This window comes from Ornithodoros turicata, chromosome 7 (genome assembly GCF_037126465.1).
Source record: "Ornithodoros turicata isolate Travis chromosome 7, ASM3712646v1, whole genome shotgun sequence".
NCBI classification, from domain to species: Eukaryota; Metazoa; Arthropoda; class Arachnida; order Ixodida; family Argasidae; genus Ornithodoros; species Ornithodoros turicata.
In genome coordinates this window covers 39,916,210-39,939,737 of record NC_088207.1, presented here as the reverse complement: position 1 = coordinate 39,939,737, position 23,528 = coordinate 39,916,210, and the positions used below count along the sequence as shown (strand labels likewise).

The following is a 23,528-nucleotide window of genomic DNA, read 5'->3' as shown; positions in this document are numbered from 1 at the left end:
AGGCCAACCATTGCACAGAGTGATACTTCTATCAATCTTGATTTGTGGAAAGCACGGGGCGTACGCCTTTTTTTTTTTTGTGTGTGTGTGGCAATTAACATTTCTGCATAAGTGTCACAAAAAAGGCGCACGCCTCCAGTTTTCAAACAAATCAGGGTAGTGAACGATGTCACTCGGGATGATGGTTGGCTAGGAGCGTGCTATGTGGTGAAGTTCATTATTAAGAGCGAGCACATCTTGCGCGACTGCCGAGCATACCATTCTGCGCGCGAAGCCCATCTCCCTCGCTCCACCTCGGGCACGCTAGCGGACATCCTCTAGCCCGGTGGTTCTTCTGCCAAACGTTCCACCAAAGCAAGAAAACTCATTCTCTTTCTGCAGAAGGCAGGCCTTGCTCAACGACCCATCTAATACTTTGCTCTCCCCGACGAACTCGTGCACCCTCACCACATCCCCGTCCTTCATCCTCCTCTATCCTCCATCCGTCCGTCCGTCCTTTCTTTGTGTTTTGTGTTCTTTTTCTTTCCTTTTTTTTTTTTTGGCTATAGTCGTGACGACGCCCACTTCTGTGTGGCCAACAACGCCGATCCGATCCTGCCGTTACCCCCTTCCCCCTCGTTATTAAGAGTGTAGGAAAGAAGAAAAAGAAAAAAAAACAGGTAATGAGAGTAGATTTATACACGTACACACTCAAACCAGAACCGGCAGAAAGCTCCCAGCACCGCAGTTAGTCCCTAAACTTCGCATATATTTCATTGCGTTTGCATTTAGTCCCCGAAGGGAATAATAACTGCGGCAATTCTTCGAGTGGAGTAAAAGTGCTATTTTCTTTATCTTTCTTACAGTATTTATGTTGCTTTCCTACCTCGCAAACACACTGATAAATATTTTTTCTAAAACTGCCACCTAAAGCGTCACAATAATATCATAAGGTGTGACGTGCCTGACTATATATAGGCTATTTTTTGTCACACTTTGGATTGGATTAAAACCAAAAAGAAACATGACACACTTTCTAGCTCTCATGTATACGATCTTTGAGCAGTCAAAGAGGAAGATAAATACGGAATACAAACAAATAACGGACCAGAGTACGCGGATGACTCGAATTATTTCTGTACCCAGTACACATAGCCAGTGAGTGGCCCTGGCTCGGCCTCACCCTTATTTGCACTCATCGACCACTTCCTTGCTGTCATTATACGTAGCGTGCCCAATGCAAAAGCTGTTGTACCAGCCGACGTGCACCGCACAGTCTCCCATTTAATCCGCCCAGCCATCTCCGGTCATATTTCATTATTGCTCTTATTATCGCGTTACCTTAAACAGATTTCGTCCTCGTGCGTGTGGCGTGGTCGAACTTGCGCAATATTTTAAGCTGCGGCCTTTCGTAATCTACTTGTAATCTCCTTGCCTTCCGAGTGACAGCGAGGACAACCTGATATATCGCGCGCTAGAGGCTGTATAATTACGGAACGGGTGATTGCTTTATGAACGATTACGAATACTCGGTTGCGTTTAATGGTCAGGTGGCGCTTAATAATCGGAAACTATACGTTCCCTTACGTTTTCATTTACTTAATGTCATGTAAACGGTCAAGGCATATGGAACGCTACCGGCCAGTACTATATGTCCCTATGCATGCTCATTAGAAGGACATTGTGCCAACCTGTACTTACCATGCATTTTGCATCTGTGAGTAGGTGAGTGATTTGAATTTTGTCTGGCGCAAGCGTTTTGCATCTGCCACACTCCTTCGTTTACACACAACACTTCACATTTTGCATCTACTTACCCGTCGCCTGCTCTGAATGTATTTCGGTGACAATTTGACAGTTTGATAATGCGACGCACATTTAAAGGAGCACTGTGGTGACCCCTTTTTTTTTTTTTTTTTTTTTTTGTGCAGAGTGTTCTCCAACGAATAAAATGAGTTCCTGCGAAAGAACGATGAGCGTAGGTTACCTACAGAGCGAGCGCGAGGGCTCTGTTCCGCACACCTTTGAGAAATCCTTCTCGTGAAAGGAGCGCATCGCAGAACGTCGTGATGTATGCTACTCCCCTCACGTGACCAGTGACGTACTGCGGCACAGAAAGAAGGCACGGAGCCGCGTCACGAGCGCATCGTGTCGGCCGTCCGCGGCTGCTCTCTCCGGCTGTTTATTTTCTTTTAATTTTATTTTTTGTAAATTCTATGGCACAGCTAATAAGGCACCGCAGAACGAAAATATTTTGCATGGTGACTCCAAGGACAGCTTGACAGACGAGGCAGGATTTTGAGCGATGTTAAGTGTCACCTCCTTGCTCTTTTAATAATAGTACTCTCTTAAAAATGAACTTCACCGCAAAGCACGCTCCTAGTCAACGAATTTCGAATTATAGCGTTATCTACCCTGATTTGTTGAAAATGGGAGGCGTACGCCTTTTTTGTGACACTTATGCTGCTCACAATCGTCACAAAAAGTTGTACGCCTCCCGATTTCAACAAATCAGGGCAGACAACGATGTCGTTCGAGATGATGGTTGGCTAGGAGCGTGCTATGCGGAGAAGTTCACTTCTAAGAGTGTACACTCTAAAAACAGAGGGGCGTCGAGGTAGCTTGCCGTTTTTGGCCGCACAGAACTTCACCACATAGCACGCTCTGCACCAACCATTGCCACGAATGATAGGGTTATCGATTTTGATTCGAAAGAGAGAGTGGGGCGTACACCTATTTGTGTTAATTTGGATATATGATAATTGACACAAAAAGCCGTACGCCTTCCTGTCTCTTTGAATCAGAAGCGATAACCATATCGTTCGTAGCAATGGTTGGCGCAGAGCGTGCTATGTGGTGAAGTTCTGCTTTTAGAGTGTAAGATGAGCTTATATTTGTGTGGGACATGCTACACGTTCCGCAAACGGTGGGACTGCGGGTATAGTTTCGACGATAGGCTCTTTGACGTGCACCAGGAATATCCGACACACGGCGCTGGAAGTAAATATTTACCTCCCCAACATTCCTGCCGTCCTCGGCCGGGATCGAACCCGCGATCATGAATCAGTCTGGTTAATACAGTGGGCGTTCATGCGGATGAGAGGAAAAGGAACACATTGTTGAACAGGAAAATCGAAGGCAGTTCGAGTACCGTACAGCGCAGTCACCGATCTCTGTCACGTTTCACTTCGAGCTTTCACTGCTTCGGGCGAAATCTCGTTGCGTCGTAGCTGCTTCGCGTGCTGCCTCATAAACAGCGGTGACCCAATGAGCTCACAGGGGGGGGTCACCTTCAAGGCCGTCTTCATAAACCTTCCTGGATCCGCGTTCTCCCATAAATGATGCCGTACTATAGACATAACCTCTTTCGTCATGCCGTGCGTTACTTTGTCTTTCCCGCGTCACACGTGTTATCGCATGTCATTATCGCTCAATATCAAGCGCATCCATGGGTGACAGTAACCTACACGACACGTCCGTAGCGCACCGGCGGTTTCGACATTCCATTGATGTCGCTTCGTAAGCAGAGCCACCGAACTCTTTCTCAATTCACCTCCTATATGGTGCTTCGTAGCAGCAAACTCCCATTTCAGCTATGATTGCCCAAGTTGCCGATGACTGCGGTTACCTGCTTCTATTCGATAATGGATGTGGGATATTGAAAAAGAAAACGAAAAAATATCTAGGTTGTCCAAAACAGTGGAATGATCTCGTTTTTTGTAACGAAGGGATGTGTTGCAGACTGTGACTGTCCGCAACACACCCCTTCGTTACAAAAAATCTGATTGTAGGCACCAATCTGATCACTATGTATTGATGAAGGTAGGTTCGTTATCGAGACCATATCGTAAACTGTGGTACGACGGAAAAAAGTTGATTTCGAATAATGATGTGGTTGTTTGGGTACCACACCTGGTGGTACTCGCGTGCCGTCAGCTGCCCCCTGATAGATTGCATCTCGAAATGACACAGCCACCACTGCGGGTTAGCTCATGCGATTGTGAGATATAAAACCTTCTCGACATTCAGTATTGCCTTCCCGAATGACGGCTTCGAAATGGCTCCGTGACGAGCAGGCATGGCACATGCGATCTCTGCGTTGACCAACTGTCCTTAGTGGATGGATTTAATGGATTTAATATGCGTCTGGAACGAAATACGAATTTGCTATTTAACAAATACCGCAGATCACAAGGACCTTTCGGAGGAACAGGGCTATGCGAATAATTACGCAGAGCAAAATAATATCGCACTCTTAAAAATGAGGGAGGGAGGGGAGGGGGGGCAATGGCAGGGTCGGCTCGCCGTTGTTGGCCGCACAGAAGTGGACGTCGTCACGACTACAGCAAAAAAAGAAAAGAAAGAAGGACGGACGGATGGAGGATAGAGCATGAAGGATGGAGATGAGTAGAGGGTGCATGAGTTCGTCGGGGAGAGCAAAGTATTAGATGGGTCATTGAGCAAGACCTGCCTTCTGCAGAAAGAGAGTTTAAAAGGAGCTTCACCACATAGCACGCTCCTAGCCAACCGTCATCCCGAATGATATCGTTCTCTCCCCTGATTTGAAAACGGGAGGCGTACGCCTTTTTGTGACACTTATGCAGAAATGTTAATTGTCACAAAAAGGTGTACGGCCCGCGCTTTCCACAAGTCAAGAATGATAGAGGCGTCACACTGTACAATGGATGGCCTTCAGCGTGCTGTGTGGTGAACAGCAACTGCATGAATGACGATGGGATGAGGTGATTCACCGCTATGTGCACTCTTAAAAATGAACTTCACCACATAGCACGCTCCTAGCCAACCACCATCCCGAATGACAACGTTCACGCCCCTGATTTGTTGAAAACGGGAGGAGGAGCCTATTTTGTGCCGTGCATAATGGCACAAAATAGGCTCCTCCCGTTTTCAACAAATCAGGGGCGAGAACGTTGTCATTCGGGGTGATGGTTGGCTAGGAGCGTGCTATGTGGTGAAATTCATCTTTAAGAGTGTGGTGAAGCTTTGTTTTAAGAGTGTATACTCGTATTCGACATTTGTATGTCTTGCAATGATGTGTGTCCCACAAAATATTGACCAACGTTCTCTTCGTCGTTACTTTTAACGATGACGAACCGTCATAAAGAAGGTAAACTGTGAAACTGCACGCGTAAATCTGCGGTCCTGTGGAAGGTAAGCGCATGATGTCATCTTGGAGGCATCTTCAGACGCACCCGCGGTGCCCACCAAGGGGAGTCGTTTGACTGCGCTTCGCGACAAGGGTATTGTCTTCCTGATCACGTCACCGTTACGTGTCTCTTGGGGTCAAGCGAACGTCCACTTCACAATATGCACAATGGACAACACCAGTGCACGGCAGCGACGGATCATTAACTGTCTTCTCGGGTTGCTGCGTTACGCAACACCGGGACACTCAAGGTGTCTATCTCTTTCTACTTTCTCATACAAAAAAATAATACGAGTTCACGAAGAAACCCACATTCTCGTACTCATACAGACGCAGGTCAGCAAACGTATACGTCGTCTGGACTTGCGGAAGATTTTTGTTACACTGTGCCTGTTTATACTGAAGTGTAAATGTCCTGTCGTATGGCACACACCTTCTTGGTGTAAGTTTCATACAACGCAGAAGGGCTGTAAAATACCCTTCTAAACGGTGAACGGTGAAGAAGTACAATTTCAAATGGCATATTCTGCAGAAAGCACCAATTTAGGGCGTTGTATTCCATTTAATCACTGTTTGAGAGCGTTTTGCAAACACCTGTATCAACACCATGATTACTCATTTCAGTTGAGCCTATGCGGAATAACAAGGGGCATTTATTTAGAAAGACACTCCTGTTACATGGTGAAAAGTGTGTGTGTGGGGGGGGGGGAAATACTGTGTACTGTGACTTTACCAATCTACTATCACATTCTTAGAATATTTGTTAGACCATTCTATTTCGCACAAGTACAGGAACCTAAATCTCTCTGTCAAAGTTGCATTGACAGCACAGGCGTATAGAGCTGTTAATCGACATTCATGTTGGTCAGTGGTAAGGTGGCTGCAGGAGCTACGGCGTCAGACTCTTGGACTGTGATGGTCAGGAACGGGAGATGCCCCCAGAACTGTATTTATATCAATTGCCTTGATTCCGTTTTCTCTATCTACGTTTTCTCTCTATGTATGTATGGCACCAGCCCCATCTCGACATCATTTCTTTATGTGTGTGTTATCTCTCTATATATGCTAATTGGGGGTATTGGCAAAGGGTTAAGCGGTACAAGCTGTGAACATCTGTACAGCTGCTACAAATAAACCATGTGACGACTTGGGATACAGTGGACTCCAGTTGCGTTCAGTACCCCAGAGATCGACCTCTAGGGCGTGCCGTGCCTCCAAGGCGAGGGAGGGGGGGGGGGGGTATATGTTCATGGTTATGTGTATATTGGTAGCAGAGCTGTATTGTCAATCTCCGAAATTTTCAGGGGGTTGCAGAACACCAGGAGTGTGGGGTGTAGGGAAATCCCTGGTTGCATTACTCGAACCTGTACCTCCTACACTTCCAGTCACGCGCACATTTATTGAACAATCTAGTAAATTGCACTTTTCACACTTTGCCTGCGAATTCTACCCTCACAAGACCACCTTTTCCCTTGACAGTAACACCGCAATACAAGCCCTCCTCCCTAAGACAAGCTGCGTTGTACGCGGCGGGTTCCGAGTGTACACGAGCGCGCGCGACAGGTGCCCTGTTGGAGGAGCCGCCACGCGAAATTTCTCATTCTACTACGTACATCCTGTTACGCTTGAGCCGTCGTGACACACGCCTGCCTCCCCACCACTAGCTCTCGCATGGTATACAGCCCTAAATCTGTCTTCAGCGTTCGGCAAGCATCGTTGCCAGCGCTAGATTTTGACAGGTTCGACACTGGTGTATCGGCCAACCCCCTCCGCGGAATATGCCCAAAGTGATATCTCTACAGGTAGGGCGTTTCTCTGACGCCCCGTATGAAAATTACACGCGAAGAAGAAGAAAAAAAAAGAACAAGAAGAAAAACACGCGTAGAAAATTGAAAAAGTGAACGAGGAAAGATGAGGAATTCCAATAAGATTGGAAAAGTCTGCTCGGGAGGCGTTTGTCCAACATCGCCTGGGGGAAGGACGTTCACGTAATTACGTTTTCTTGGTGCGACTGACAGTCCGCGTTGCAACGTACTCGTCCCGTGTGCGTGTGTGTGTGTGCATGGATGGAGAAATGCTGGTTCCGTAACGGAAATTGTGACAAGTACCTCAGAGGGTCACGTAATTGTGAAAGGACTGATGGGAGATTTGGAAGTAGGGTAAGTGCTGACCCGTGCAGGATAATGGAAGTATTAAAAGCAGTTGCGCGACAGATATTGCTTTTGTGGGATGTCCATGTAATAAAAGACCCTAATCCATGAGAACTAAACCCTAATACATGAAGATTAGCCTCTTCATAGTTTCTGCACGCGGAGAAGTGAATCCACGCATTAAATTATTATTCGTTCGGAGCTATATTTTACACACTGGGGCTACTGCTTGCTGTTCTGCAGTAAGAAGAAAAAGCACAAGCAGCCGAGATCACGCGTTCTTGATGACGTTATACTTACTCCTATCAACGATTACGCCATTTCCTATGATCCTCAGTTGTCCGGGTATCTTTCGGTTGGCATGTGTCTATAGGAACACTATAGACGTATCCAATCTCACGCAGATCGGCGGAAGAACAGAATAAGAAAGATCTAACGTCGTAGCCGCCCGTCAGAACTATGAATCGCGGAAATAGGCGTCTCTCGCTTGACGCGACCTATTTTGTGTCACTACTCTGAAGTTCAAGGCCCTTTCCTAACCTCTTTCCACGGCCACCATACAGCGTATAGCCATAAACAAATATTTTCGGAGAGGTTCTATGGGAACGTTACATATAGGAGGACGTCATCCAGGTTTTTGATTTCCCAATTGCGCTACCACCAGGCACCACATCGGGGGTGTTTCAACCACCGACCCCCCTTCCCCCCCTCCTCCCGGCGCCGCCCCTGCGGCCACCATGGGCTCGCCAGGATATGAACAAAGGTGTATACAACACCGAGAGTCAGACATAATTATAGTTACATCAAAGGTATCTTACCCTGTATACCGCGCTGTACCTCCTTACCTCTTTTCTTATGACGGTATAGTCGTTAAACTTCAAAAATGCGAGTTCCATTTCGATTTCATGGAGATGTTATGGAGTTCCATCACCTCATGATAAAAGCGCTATAAAGACCATACAACACAAAAAAAGCACGTGCACGAAGCGCACACACACCGACCGATGCTTCCTGCGTGTTGCGTTCGTGTTACGTCGAATTTCAGAACGATAAAAAGGACAGCCAGGTACACAAAACACAAGTTGAATTACGTTGAATTCCATCGCTTTTATCGTGGTGATTGCATATAACCAGCAGGCTGAAAGAGGTGTTCTGTTGTCTTCCTACTGCCTGTATGCTCCAGACGCTTTACTCTTATACTCTGTTTTTCCGACGACCCTCGGTGCTTTTTTCTTCATTCGGTTATCTTTTCATCCTGAACTGCACAGCCATCAGAGGACGCCTCAAATGTGCCATGAATGAGTCGTAAATCATTTCATTTTGTTGTTGTTTTTGGGAAGAGTAATTAGTTACAGTAACTAGTTACTTGTAAATGATTTACTTCCGAAGTTCTCGTGTACGTGAGTCTCTATCTGTTGAGGAAGGTACCGCATCTCCTTGACGCTGAGAAGTGAGGATGAGGACGACGAAGACACGGAACAAGGAACAACGACACGGTTTTGTTATAGTTCACCTATAGTTTGGTGTCAGAGCGCAACAACAGTAGTATAGAGCCGTTACGCACAACAGCCACTTTTTTCTAATCCAGTTGTAGAAATTTCTAATCCACCACCCATTTCTAATCCAGGTCAAGCCAGGTCTAATCCAGGCTCCACCCCTTCATGGTGATCCATCCAATTTCTATGTGATTGGCTACCCTTCATTGCCACATCTGCTCCCTCGCTCATAAACACCAAATTAGCTATTCTATTCAATTCTAAGTCGGCTCATAGGCTTCCAAATCGCTCTTTTTTCTAATCCAGTTCTAGGAATTTCTAATCCACCACCCATTTCTAATTCAGGTCAAGCCACTTCTAAGTCCTCTGGTTGGTTGGTCACAGCTCCATTCCTTCACTCTGATTGACCGATCCAGGCTCCACCCCTTCATGGTGATCCATCTAATTTCTATGTGATTGGCTACCATTCATTGCCACAACATCTGCTCACTCGCTCGTAGACACCAAAATGATCTATTCTATTCAATTCTAAGTCATAGGCTTCCAAATCACTCACCTGTCTATTGGTCTGGGGGGGGGGGGGGGTCACTTCCATTCATTTCTAAAACCTAGTGATTGGCCTATTGGCTGCCTTTCATACATGCTCGATAGACTCATTTGTCATTTCCACTCTCTAGTCACTCGGTCACACGCTTTCAACTGCATATTGCTTCATAATTTCAACCGCAACATAGACAACCACTCGTGGGTCAATTCCATTCATTCCTGGTGAGCGACGCTTTCTAGTTAAGCCAGGACAACGCTTCGGAACAGTAAGGACATAGAAAAACACGGAAAATAGTTTCCAACATTTATTAGACACATCATGGTGTTCTCAGAGAGATTGCAGTTCTCTCTGGAGCACTTCCAGCACACTGGACATTTCCGCCCTGCATCCATGGCGTTTTTCACATAAGTACCATGTGGATCACCCAAGCGTTCGTCCTTCTCCATCCACGGCTCAGTCCCAGACCGCACGCGAGAACAGCATGTCACAGAAGTATCAGTTCTCTTCCTGCACATCTTCTGGAGCGAAAAAAGAACATTATGAGCTTCACTATTTACATCATCCATTTAAACTTACCATATTCACAGCTTCCGAAAGGGTAGGATTCGATGTCATTGCAGAGGTATCGCTTGTCGTCATATGCCATCAGACTTCTTTTGACGTTTCTGATGGTGTACATGCACTGTTTCTTTCCAACTATTGACACTTGCTCATTCGATACGCTCGTGTGGTTGAATAAGGTATCACAGTATGTCTCATGGAGGAGGTGCTTGCGTACAATATTTTTCTTTACCCCTTTAGCTCTTGCAATTTGCTTTTCTCCAGCTAGTTTGATGGAGTACATTTTAGCTTTCAAGCATATTACTTCTTCGATAGGTACACTACCAGTTTCGCTTTTGAAAGCCCCAAGTCTCCCATGATTCTTTTCACTGTATAGTGGATGATCCTGGTCGAAGGAAGACAAATCTAAGTGGTCGTCGGCGATCGCTCGTAACTGATCTTCGTAGTCCTTGCAGAATAGGCCGAGGATCAGAGAATCCGTGTCAAAGTAACAGGTAATCACTGGACAAGTGAGCTTACTCAAGAGGGTTTCGTAGTAGAATGAGTACATGGTTAATTTACTCAGTTCCAAAATCGTAAACCCAATCTGGAGCGGGAAATCGCATCGCACTTTTCTTTTGCGCATTTCGTACATTACACAATCCGGGGACAAAATTTCCATCCTCACGCATTCCGCCCGACTCCCGAGGCGACTCGCCGTCTCCTCATCGAAGGCTACTCGAATGTCCCGCATGTTAAATTTATTTAAAAGCGTTCTCCCGAATACCGCATTATTTGAGAGTTTATAGAAATTTTTTTCGAACGTCGTGCTCGAGGCAACGCGTCTGGCAACATTGTCCTCGATGTAGGGACGCAGGAATGGTGCCTGGCGAAATTTTAGAATTCGGTGAATTTTCGTCACCCTCATGCCCAATCTACAATAGAGTGCGAGCAACGCGTAATGAACGACGTACTCGACCTTGTCCTTGCACGTGAGCAACAGCTTTTTGCTGTTAGCAGGCTGGTACATTAATTCTTCGAGAAGCCCTTGCTGGAATGGCGAGAGCCATTCCTTTGGGACGACTGCCTTCTCGGGAGCCAGGGGGAAGTACCTTGTTAGAGCGTGGATAGATTTTGGATACTCCAAGTCACATACGTACACATACCCCACCTCCGAATCCGTGGGGTGACGCATAAAATCCACGGAGCTAAAATCCTCGACCCATTCGAAATCACCGACAGGGAGGTGCTTTATCATACTAAATCCGTAAAGATTGTTGCAATCGATGTATGATATGTACACCTCCTCTTTATCAGGATCATAGCCGCTACACAGAGGGTTATTGGCACGCAAATGACGCCTGCTCGCCTGACAGAGCCCGCCTCTAACGCCCGATTCGATGGTTCTGTACATTTCCTCATCGGTAATCAATTCCAATTTTGCATTCGTATAATTTAACGCGCATTGCCACGAATAGGATGCCAGAGAAACGCAATGAAGCAATTCCAATCCGCGTGCGCTGTAGCACAGGCGTCGGAAGTGCTGCATTATGTCTGCATGTAAGAGGGCATCCGTTTTCAGGTACAATGTGTTATAATCCCGTAAACTCGAGCACCCAAAATGTTCAAATACATGCACAGCGTACTGGTAGTCCTCATCGCTTACATCTTCCCCAGTTAGATCATTTCGAAAAGCGGATTTTTCTGGGAGACTCAACTCGTCGTACACTGCAAAAGAACTAAGGTAACTGTAAGGGAACACACCTTTACGAAGCAAAATTTTGTAGTCGTCTCCAAATACCTGCTTCAAGCATTGGAACGCCTCTGCACCCCCCATGGATTTCACGGTTTCCACAAGCTCCCCAAGTGATGAATTTAGGTACTGCATGGTATCTCTGAAGAGGAAGGTACCAATTTCGAACGAACGAATTTTTTCCATGGAGCTGGCCACAATGAAGGGAGGTCGCTTCCACCCGAGAACGTGAAATTCCCGTAACAGTCCAGCCAAATCATAAGACAAATTGTGGACCATGATCGGCAATTTTTCTCTGGTAGTGCACGCGACGTTACAGGGGTTGCACAGTGTCGCGATATAATTTGTCTCACCCGCAGTACAATGCTTCGAATGATCATGATGCCGGACACGAGGTAGGTCTTTCGCGAATTCCCGTTTACAGTATGCACAGTGGGTGGCAGCTCTGTGCTTGGCTTGTTGTTCATCGCTCAGCACCATCGCAGCGGGGCAGGCGTTCAAGGCAATCATTTCATCACGCATTTCCATGAGCGCCTTCACACACTGCTTTGCCGCATCTTCCCCGTGGTGTGTTCTAATACGCATCACCTTTGAGTCGTGGGTACGCACGAGCACAGCACAGAAGCTAGAGGTAATGTGACGTTGCATGCCAACACCACTGGGTGCGAGTACGCTCTCAGTGTCCAACGCAACGACGTAGTTGTACAGCTGCATGTACTGTATTTTAGTAAACTCTACAAAATTTTTTCCCGGCTCGCAAAATTCCAACAGGATTTCGTTCACGTCCGTGCAAAGGCGTCGATGTTTCGCCATGCTCTCTTCCTTCACGAAAGAGCGTGTACAGCGTTCGCATACGAAATGGTTACTTCTTGTTGTCAACAAGCGTTCGAGGGACTTAATTCCAAAAAAATGCTCATCTACTTCCAACAAGTGAATTTTCTTTTCCCATTCTAGTTTTGGGGGTCGCGACACATGTACTCCCTGATCGACGTACGCGTACACGTAGACGGAAATCTTGTTTTGGTTTTCAAATTCGTCAAGATCAGAGAAGGATACAGGGAAGTGACTAGGCCACCAGTACTCTGTTGCATAATTTTCATATTTTTTCCATCGGTTCCTTTCCTGCGGGTGCAAGAGGGCAAGTGTATTGTATTTAAAGCACTCGCCCTCCTTACGCTCTGGTAAAGGGACATTCGTTAACACGTTTCTGCGTTTAGCCAGATTCGTGGGAAGTACCCCATTGCACCCGAATTTTTTAGTTTTCACAGCGGAAATACACAGTTGAACTTTTTGGACGTCAGTGGATACAAACCCACTACCCTCGCGCTGGTAATTTTCAATGCGCCCGGTAGACTCCTGAATCACATCCATCAAAGTATTTGCAATAGCTCCGTCGCTGTGGACTTCGCGAGCAAGCGCCATAAAATGAGCTATGTGTGCGGTTACATCCCCTCGATTTTCTTTCATCATTAGAACGTCAGAACAAATGCAAAACCTAAAGGGTATTCTTTGTGCTCGCAAAATAGCAATTATGTTGTGGAGGTGGTTCATTAAATATTGTCGCAAGTCCTCTACTCCCTGATCGTGAACAGATGCCAATAGCACAAACGCTTTGACGATACCTCGAAATGCGCTATCAGTTTGAAAGAAAGGCAGGAAGGAAATGTCCACATAGGGATGTGATCGCTCGACGTGAGCATGCAATGTGGCAGGTGAAATGTCTGGAGAAGATGGTGAATTCTCTTCCAATGGCTCATCATCCATGATATCATGAGGATCAAAAAAGCAGAACACGCATCTAGGCACTGAAAAAAAAGAAGAAACACTAAGAAAACGTGCACCACAGAGCGTGGATGAAAAATACTTACTTTTGAAGCGAGCTCCGCACACTCCCGAAGCGATGCGAAGACTGCTGCCTCTTTACACATCCTCCCCACTTATATAGCGGCGACCTCGCTGCATGCCCCAACATGCACGGGTGCGAGGAGTTGTCATAGCCTAAAAATAAACTTGCTCTGCATGTTCAAGGTCGCAGCTTGCCCTTGGCTTCACGTAATGCTCCGTCCGCCTACACCATTGCCGCACCTGAGCGCAAAGTTCGCGCTCTCATCACACGTCATTCCGACATGCAAGTCGCTTCCATGAGCATGCACACAACCGTCCCTTTTTGGCTGTGGAATTTCAATAATATTACTTAAAAGAAACAAACTGCAGTGAAATGCAGATTCATCTCAGACAGGAATTTCTACCCTCAGCGTTAAACCCTCAGATACCAGCATTTCTGCTCGAATAGCAAAATAGCTATGACTTCAAAAATTAAACACATGCTAAACAAACTACCATCAACTGCTATCAGATAATTATTGCATAATGCTACATACAGTCGCATTGCCCCTGCGTAAAGAAACCACAGGACAAGGGTACACAAATTCACTTAAGCGATGAGGGAAAAGGCTTAAGACCTCAGGTCACCACACATCGCCACGCGGCTAGCACAAGATAACAACAAGATACTAGCGGCGGGTAAAATGGTATCACTGCTAAACAAGTCCCAACATGCCATGATGACGTCACAAACCAAGAAAAAAGCACACACGCGCGCGCACACAGCAGCTCAGGAATGCACAAGGAGAGGTGCTCTATTGGAATTTCTACTCCTGGCTCAGACACCAACATTTCTGCTCAAATACCCATAACTGCAAGATTAAGTACTGCTTACTTCATCGAGCACCCAACAAAATCAAACAAACAAACAAACAAAAACAAACAAACCCACTTTCCATGATAGAACACTATTCAGCTTTACCAAGTGATTTTCTTCTGCTTTAGCAGTGAAAGAAAAAAAGAGCCATGAAAAATTAACACGTACTTTTGCTTGAATAGCTATAACTGCAAAAAAAAAAAAAAAAAACTGAAGCACATGCTAATAAACGGAGAAAAAGGCACCCATTTCTGCTATCAGATAATTATTGCATAATGCTACATACACAGTCGCATTGTCCCTGTGTAAAGAAAGCACAGGACAAGGGTACACAAATCGAATTGGGAAAATCACTTCTACTCGCGCAGCATAATACGATATCCGCTGATTTTTTTTACGGGCGAAAATTGCAATAAGAAGCCACTGCTATGCAAGTGCAACAACCCTTATTTTTAAACCAACATTTCATGCAATACCACATAAATTTATCACTCGAGTCACACGAAAAGGCATACACAATGTACTTACTGGTTAAGTGGGGTCACACACACACACACACACACACACAACACAGACACAACGAGCGACAGTGAAAAATAAGAAATTACACGCACTTCTGCTCGAATAGCAAAGTGTCAAGCATGACAAAACAGATTTTCTACCACCAGAAAATTATTAAACAGAATAACACAATATTCGCAAAAATTAAGCTTGTGTGGCAAACACACAACCTGAGGAACACACCTATTCACATCTGCTTTCTGAATTTGTTATACAGGCGTGAGCGATTCGATAAGAATATAAAGCACGCTGCTTGGAGAAAGCATATATCATGTGTAACGCAGTCTACTCTATTGAAAATGCGATAAACCTTATTTTTCAAACAAAAAAATCACAGTCGGCATAATATACGGCAATATCGGCTATATCACTGAAGTGAAACACAATGAACTTACTTGTCAAGTGGGGACCCAGCTGCACAAACGCGCACGCACACTCACACATTTTTAGTGCCTCACAACGAGCAAAAACCCAAGGTCTATTCACAGCCACATAAATTCATATTATTCCTCACGTCAATAATTATCCAACCATCGTCAAAACGGGGAACACGCATATGCCAATGCGAAACAATAGGCCTTCCCGCCGGATGTAATACGATATCGCCAGTCGACCGTCCCAAAGCAAAAAAGAAACACAGCATCTCAGGAATGCATGTTGCCTATACATCCAAGAACAGCGTGCAGCAATTATAACACAGAATGAGATTCATTTTCCTTGCCCTTTTGTTTTGCTTGCATAAAAATATTTCACAAGAAATATTAGAGAGTGAAAAAGGAGAACAGCATTCGCTACACCCTGTAGCTCTTATCATTTTTAAACAAACCAGTTTTCATAACCACACTACCATTCACTAAATAGGGGAGTCACTAATGATTCAAATAAGATAAAATATCATTCCATCATCATTGATTGCAAACTTCACGCAAGAATAAGCAACTGCTGCGTGTCGTATTTTTCTTATAAGAAACACCAAATCTCGCCCTGTTAAATACCAACAGCAACGATTTTTTTGAATTTTGTATTTATTTTTGTCCTTTCCAGCAGCTCATTACTTTGTGCGAGTCATCAAAAATTTAAAATTTCTGATCTGCTGACAAAACAGTGTGCCCCCCCACGTGAGCCGTATCCCGGCCCGTTCACGCAGTTAGGACACGCTTGACGCAATGACGCGCGCTCCGTTATCGTTTCCCCGTACACTGTTTTGTCAGCAGATCAGAAATTTTAAATTTTTGATGACTCGCACAAAGTAATGAGCTGCTGGAAAGGACAAAAATAAATACAAAATTCAAAAAAATCGTTGCTGTTGGTATTTAACAGGGCGAGATTTGGTGTTTCTTATAAGAAAAATACGACACGCAGCAGTTGCTTATTCTTGCGTGAAGTTTGCAATCAATGATGATGGAATGATATTTTATCTTATTTGAATCATTAGTGACTCCCCTATTTAGTGAATGGTAGTGTGGTTATGAAAACTGGTTTGTTTAAAAATGATAAGAGCTACAGGGTGTAGCGAATGCTGTTCTCCTTTTTCACTCTCTAATATTTCTTGTGAAATATTTTTATGCAAGCAAAACAAAAGGGCAAGGAAAATGAATCTCATTCTGTGTTATAATTGCTGCACGCTGTTCTTGGATGTATAGGCAACATGCATTCCTGAGATGCTGTGTTTCTTTTTTGCTTTGGGACGGTCGACTGGCGATATCGTATTACATACGGCGGGAAGGCCTATTGTTTCGCATTGGCATATGCGTGTTCCCCGTTTTGACGATGGTTGGATAATTATTGACGTGAGGAATAATATGAATTTATGTGGCTGTGAATAGACCTTGGGTTTTTGCTCGTTGTGAGGCACTAAAAATGTGTGAGTGTGCGTGCGCGTTTGTGCAGCTGGGTCCCCACTTGACAAGTAAGTTCATTGTGTTTCACTTCAGTGATATAGCCGATATTGCCGTATATTATGCCGACTGTGATTTTTTTGTTTGAAAAATAAGGTTTATCGCATTTTCAATAGAGTAGACTGCGTTACACATGATATATGCTTTCTCCAAGCAGCGTGCTTTATATTCTTATCGAATCGCTCACGCCTGTATAACAAATTCAGAAAGCAGATGTGAATAGGTGTGTTCCTCAGGTTGTGTGTTTGCCACACAAGCTTAATTTTTGCGAATATTGTGTTATTCTGTTTAATAATTTTCTGGTGGTAGAAAATCTGTTTTGTCATGCTTGACACTTTGCTATTCGAGCAGAAGTGCGTGTAATTTCTTATTTTTCACTGTCGCTCGTTGTGTCTGTGTTGTGTGTGTGTGTGTGTGTGTGTGTGACCCCACTTAACCAGTAAGTACATTGTGTATGCCTTTTCGTGTGACTCGAGTGATAAATTTATGTGGTATTGCATGAAATGTTGGTTTAAAAATAAGGGTTGTTGCACTTGCATAGCAGTGGCTTCTTATTGCAATTTTCGCCCGTAAAAAAAATCAGCGGATATCGTATTATGCTGCGCGAGTAGAAGTGATTTTCCCAATTCGATTTGTGTACCCTTGTCCTGTGCTTTCTTTACACAGGGACAATGCGACTGTGTATGTAGCATTATGCAATAATTATCTGATAGCAGAAATGGGTGCCTTTTTCTCCGTTTATTAGCATGTGCTTCAGTTTTTTTTTTTTTTTTGCAGTTATAGCTATTCAAGCAAAAGTACGTGTTAATTTTTCATGGCTCTTTTTTTCTTTCACTGCTAAAGCAGAAGAAAATCACTTGGTAAAGCTGAATAGTGTTCTATCATGGAAAGTGGGTTTGTTTGTTTTTGTTTGTTTGTTTGTTTGATTTTGTTGGGTGCTCGATGAAGTAAGCAGTACTTAATCTTGCAGTTATGGGTATTTGAGCAGAAATGTTGGTGTCTGAGCCAGGAGTAGAAATTCCAATAGAGCACCTCTCCTTGTGCATTCCTGAGCTGCTGTGTGCGCGCGCGTGTGTGCTTTTTTCTTGGTTTGTGACGTCATCATGGCATGTTGGGACTTGTTTAGCAGTGATACCATTTTACCCGCCGCTAGTATCTTGTTGTTATCTTGTGCTAGCCGCGTGGCGATGTGTGGTGACCTGAGGTCTTAAGCCTTTTCCCTCATCGCTTAAGTGAATTTGTGTACCCTTGTCCTGTGGTTTCTTTACGCAGGGGCAATGCGACTGTATGTAGCATTATGCAATAATTATCTGATAGCAGTTGATGGTAGTTTGTTTAGCATGTGTTTAATTTTTGAAGTCATAGCTATTTTGCTATTCGAGCAGAAATGCTGGTATCTGAGGGTTTAACGCTGAGGGTAGAAATTCCTGTCTGAGATGAATCTGCATTTCACTGCAGTTTGTTTCTTTTAAGTAATATTATTGAAATTCCACAGCCAAAAAGGGACGGTTGTGTGCATGCTCATGGAAGCGACTTGCATGTCGGAATGACGTGTGATGAGAGCGCGAACTTTGCGCTCAGGTGCGGCAATGGTGTAGGCGGACGGAGCATTACGTGAAGCCAAGGGCAAGCTGCGACCTTGAACATGCAGAGCAAGTTTATTTTTAGGCTATGACAACTCCTCGCACCCGTGCATGTTGGGGCATGCAGCGAGGTCGCCGCTATATAAGTGGGGAGGATGTGTAAAGAGGCAGCAGTCTTCGCATCGCTTCGGGAGTGTGCGGAGCTCGCTTCAAAAGTAAGTATTTTTCATCCACGCTCTGTGGTGCACGTTTTCTTAGTGTTTCTTCTTTTTTTTCAGTGCCTAGATGCGTGTTCTGCTTTTTTGATCCTCATGATATCATGGATGATGAGCCATTGGAAGAGAATTCACCATCTTCTCCAGACATTTCACCTGCCACATTGCATGCTCACGTCGAGCGATCACATCCCTATGTGGACATTTCCTTCCTGCCTTTCTTTCAAACTGATAGCGCATTTCGAGGTATCGTCAAAGCGTTTGTGCTATTGGCATCTGTTCACGATCAGGGAGTAGAGGACTTGCGACAATATTTAATGAACCACCTCCACAACATAATTGCTATTTTGCGAGCACAAAGAATACCCTTTAGGTTTTGCATTTGTTCTGACGTTCTAATGATGAAAGAAAATCGAGGGGATGTAACCGCACACATAGCTCATTTTATGGCGCTTGCTCGCGAAGTCCACAGCGACGGAGCTATTGCAAATACTTTGATGGATGTGATTCAGGAGTCTACCGGGCGCATTGAAAATTACCAGCGCGAGGGTAGTGGGTTTGTATCCACTGACGTCCAAAAAGTTCAACTGTGTATTTCCGCTGTGAAAACTAAAAAATTCGGGTGCAATGGGGTACTTCCCACGAATCTGGCTAAACGCAGAAACGTGTTAACGAATGTCCCTTTACCAGAGCGTAAGGAGGGCGAGTGCTTTAAATACAATACACTTGCCCTCTTGCACCCGCAGGAAAGGAACCGATGGAAAAAATATGAAAATTATGCAACAGAGTACTGGTGGCCTAGTCACTTCCCTGTATCCTTCTCTGATCTTGACGAATTTGAAAACCAAAACAAGATTTCCGTCTACGTGTACGCGTACGTCGATCAGGGAGTACATGTGTCGCGACCCCCAAAACTAGAATGGGAAAAGAAAATTCACTTGTTGGAAGTAGATGAGCATTTTTTTGGAATTAAGTCCCTCGAACGCTTGTTGACAACAAGAAGTAACCATTTCGTATGCGAACGCTGTACACGCTCTTTCGTGAAGGAAGAGAGCATGGCGAAACATCGACGCCTTTGCACGGACGTGAACGAAATCCTGTTGGAATTTTGCGAGCCGGGAAAAAATTTTGTAGAGTTTACTAAAATACAGTACATGCAGCTGTACAACTACGTCGTTGCGTTGGACACTGAGAGCGTACTCGCACCCAGTGGTGTTGGCATGCAACGTCACATTACCTCTAGCTTCTGTGCTGTGCTCGTGCGTACCCACGACTCAAAGGTGATGCGTATTAGAACACACCACGGGGAAGATGCGGCAAAGCAGTGTGTGAAGGCGCTCATGGAAATGCGTGATGAAATGATTGCCTTGAACGCCTGCCCCGCTGCGATGGTGCTGAGCGATGAACAACAAGCCAAGCACAGAGCTGCCACCCACTGTGCATACTGTAAACGGGAATTCGCGAAAGACCTACCTCGTGTCCGGCATCATGATCATTCGAAGCATTGTACTGCGGGTGAGACAAATTATATCGCGACACTGTGCAACCCCTGTAACGTCGCGTGCACTACCAGAGAAAAATTGCCGATCATGGTCCACAATTTGTCTTATGATTTGGCTGGACTGTTACGGGAATTTCACGTTCTCGGGTGGAAGCGACCTCCCTTCATTGTGGCCAGCTCCATGGAAAAAATTCGTTCGTTCGAAATTGGTACCTTCCTCTTCAGAGATACCATGCAGTACCTAAATTCATCACTTGGGGAGCTTGTGGAAACCGTGAAATCCATGGGGGGTGCAGAGGCGTTCCAATGCTTGAAGCAGGTATTTGGAGACGACTACAAAATTTTGCTTCGTAAAGGTGTGTTCCCTTACAGTTACCTTAGTTCTTTTGCAGTGTACGACGAGTTGAGTCTCCCAGAAAAATCCGCTTTTCGAAATGATCTAACTGGGGAAGATGTAAGCGATGAGGACTACCAGTACGCTGTGCATGTATTTGAACATTTTGGGTGCTCGAGTTTACGGGATTATAACACATTGTACCTGAAAACGGATGCCCTCTTACATGCAGACATAATGCAGCACTTCCGACGCCTGTGCTACAGCGCACGCGGATTGGAATTGCTTCATTGCGTTTCTCTGGCATCCTATTCGTGGCAATGCGCGTTAAATTATACGAATGCAAAATTGGAATTGATTACCGATGAGGAAATGTACAGAACCATCGAATCGGGCGTTAGAGGCGGGCTCTGTCAGGCGAGCAGGCGTCATTTGCGTGCCAATAACCCTCTGTGTAGCGGCTATGATCCTGATAAAGAGGAGGTGTACATATCATACATCGATTGCAACAATCTTTACGGATTTAGTATGATAAAGCACCTCCCTGTCGGTGATTTCGAATGGGTCGAGGATTTTAGCTCCGTGGATTTTATGCGTCACCCCACGGATTCGGAGGTGGGGTATGTGTACGTATGTGACTTGGAGTATCCAAAATCTATCCACGCTCTAACAAGGTACTTCCCCCTGGCTCCCGAGAAGGCAGTCGTCCCAAAGGAATGGCTCTCGCCATTCCAGCAAGGGCTTCTCGAAGAATTAATGTACCAGCCTGCTAACAGCAAAAAGCTGTTGCTCACGTGCAAGGACAAGGTCGAGTACGTCGTTCATTACGCGTTGCTCGCACTCTATTGTAGATTGGGCATGAGGGTGACGAAAATTCACCGAATTCTAAAATTTCGCCAGGCACCATTCCTGCGTCCCTACATCGAGGACAATGTTGCCAGACGCGTTGCCTCGAGCACGACGTTCGAAAAAAATTTCTATAAACTCTCAAATAATGCGGTATTCGGGAGAACGCTTTTAAATAAATTTAACATGCGGGACATTCGAGTAGCCTTCGATGAGGAGACGGCGAGTCGCCTCGGGAGTCGGGCGGAATGCGTGAGGATGGAAATTTTGTCCCCGGATTGTGTAATGTACGAAATGCGCAAAAGAAAAGTGCGATGCGATTTCCCGCTCCAGATTGGGTTTACGATTTTGGAACTGAGTAAATTAACCATGTACTCATTCTACTACGAAACCCTCTTGAGTAAGCTCACTTGTCCAGTGATTACCTGTTACTTTGACACGGATTCTCTGATCCTCGGCCTATTCTGCAAGGACTACGAAGATCAGTTACGAGCGATCGCCGACGACCACTTAGATTTGTCTTCCTTCGACCAGGATCATCCACTATACAGTGAAAAGAATCATGGGAGACTTGGGGCTTTCAAAAGCGAAACTGGTAGTGTACCTATCGAAGAAGTAATATGCTTGAAAGCTAAAATGTACTCCATCAAACTAGCTGGAGAAAAGCAAATTGCAAGAGCTAAAGGGGTAAAGAAAAATATTGTACGCAAGCACCTCCTCCATGAGACATACTGTGATACCTTATTCAACCACACGAGCGTATCGAATGAGCAAGTGTCAATAGTTGGAAAGAAACAGTGCATGTACACCATCAGAAACGTCAAAAGAAGTCTGATGGCATATGACGACAAGCGATACCTCTGCAATGACATCGAATCCTACCCTTTCGGAAGCTGTGAATATGGTAAGTTTAAATGGATGATGTAAATAGTGAAGCTCATAATGTTCTTTTTTCGCTCCAGAAGATGTGCAGGAAGAGAACTGATACTTCTGTGACATGCTGTTCTCGCGTGCGGTCTGGGACTGAGCCGTGGATGGAGAAGGACGAACGCTTGGGTGATCCACATGGTACTTATGTGAAAAACGCCATGGATGCAGGGCGGAAATGTCCAGTGTGCTGGAAGTGCTCCAGAGAGAACTGCAATCTCTCTGAGAACACCATGATGTGTCTAATAAATGTTGGAAACTATTTTCCGTGTTTTTCTATGTCCTTACTGTTCCGAAGCGTTGTCCTGGCTTAACTAGAAAGCGTCGCTCACCAGGAATGAATGGAATTGACCCACGAGTGGTTGTCTATGTTGCGGTTGAAATTATGAAGCAATATGCAGTTGAAAGCGTGTGACCGAGTGACTAGAGAGTGGAAATGACAAATGAGTCTATCGAGCATGTATGAAAGGCAGCCAATAGGCCAATCACTAGGTTTTAGAAATGAATGGAAGTGACCCCCCCCCCCCCCCAGACCAATAGACAGGTGAGTGATTTGGAAGCCTATGACTTAGAATTGAATAGAATAGATCATTTTGGTGTCTACGAGCGAGTGAGCAGATGTTGTGGCAATGAATGGTAGCCAATCACATAGAAATTAGATGGATCACCATGAAGGGGTGGAGCCTGGATCGGTCAATCAGAGTGAAGGAATGGAGCTGTGACCAACCAACCAGAGGACTTAGAAGTGGCTTGACCTGAATTAGAAATGGGTGGTGGATTAGAAATTCCTAGAACTGGATTAGAAAAAAGAGCGATTTGGAAGCCTATGAGCCGACTTAGAATTGAATAGAATAGCTAATTTGGTGTTTATGAGCGAGGGAGCAGATGTGGCAATGAAGGGTAGCCAATCACATAGAAATTGGATGGATCACCATGAAGGGGTGGAGCCTGGATTAGACCTGGCTTGACCTGGATTAGAAATGGGTGGTGGATTAGAAATTTCTACAACTGGATTAGAAAAAAGTGGCTGTTGTGCGTAACGGCTCTATACTACTAACAACCACATCACTCTACATTCGTACCTCTATGCCTGTGTCCCGCGCATTTTCAGTGCAAGATTTTTTGTAAAATCAAATTATTTTGCCGTATTCCACTTGACAATCTATACTCGTTTCACCCACGCCAACTCGTTACACTTCACCAAAGTATAAAAGCCATATTCACCAGCGCTTTGCGGCAATCTAGAATTCTACATATACAATAAGCCCACGCTACAACGGAAGCTTTATTCGAATTAACCCGAGTTCGAATTATTGGAGTCCCGGCGGAA

The 23,528-nt window shown here is 45.0% G+C and overlaps 3 protein-coding genes across 7 annotated transcripts in view; 1 reads left to right on the top strand and 2 right to left on the bottom strand.

Moving 5' to 3' along the window:
• Positions 1–23,528, bottom strand: part of LOC135401098 (serine/arginine-rich splicing factor 4-like) — a 65,961-nt gene that overhangs the window by 20,355 nt on the left and 22,078 nt on the right. Inside the window, exon 1 of one of the 3 annotated variants that reach the window (XM_064633270.1) lies at positions 15,290–15,360. The exons of the other annotated variants lie outside the window; for them this stretch is intronic. The gene's annotated coding sequence lies outside the window, so the exon portion shown is untranslated. Of the gene's footprint in view, positions 1–15,289; positions 15,361–23,528 lie in introns of those variants that run through there. 3 annotated transcript variants of the gene reach the window in all.
• Positions 9,621–13,732, bottom strand: LOC135399871 (uncharacterized). Of its 2 annotated transcripts, none has more exons than XM_064631605.1 (3): positions 13,501–13,732; positions 9,916–13,437; positions 9,621–9,857 (listed from the first exon to the last, which is right to left on the bottom strand). In XM_064631605.1, coding segments are annotated over exons 1-3 (3,546 nt in total). In that variant the 5' UTR covers positions 13,502–13,732; the 3' UTR covers positions 9,621–9,834. The 2 variants fall into 2 exon arrangements, with proteins under 2 accessions (XP_064487675.1, XP_064487676.1); XM_064631606.1 differs by having other exon boundaries at positions 9,621–9,854.
• Positions 18,359–22,470, top strand: LOC135399870 (uncharacterized). Of its 2 annotated transcripts, none has more exons than XM_064631604.1 (3): positions 18,359–18,590; positions 18,654–22,175; positions 22,237–22,470. In XM_064631604.1, coding segments are annotated over exons 1-3 (3,543 nt in total). In that variant the 5' UTR covers positions 18,359–18,589; the 3' UTR covers positions 22,257–22,470. The 2 variants fall into 2 exon arrangements, with proteins under 2 accessions (XP_064487674.1, XP_064487673.1); XM_064631603.1 differs by having other exon boundaries at positions 22,234–22,470.

Coding starts and splice junctions, on each gene's coding strand:
- LOC135399871 (XM_064631605.1), bottom strand. Junction 9,858..9,915: donor TTTCGGAAGCTGTGAATATG/GTAAGTTTAAAT, acceptor TTTTCGCTCCAG/AAGATGTGCAGGAAGAGAAC.
- LOC135399870 (XM_064631603.1), top strand. Junction 22,176..22,233: donor TTTCGGAAGCTGTGAATATG/GTAAGTTTAAAT, acceptor TTTTCGCTCCAG/AAGATGTGCAGGAAGAGAAC.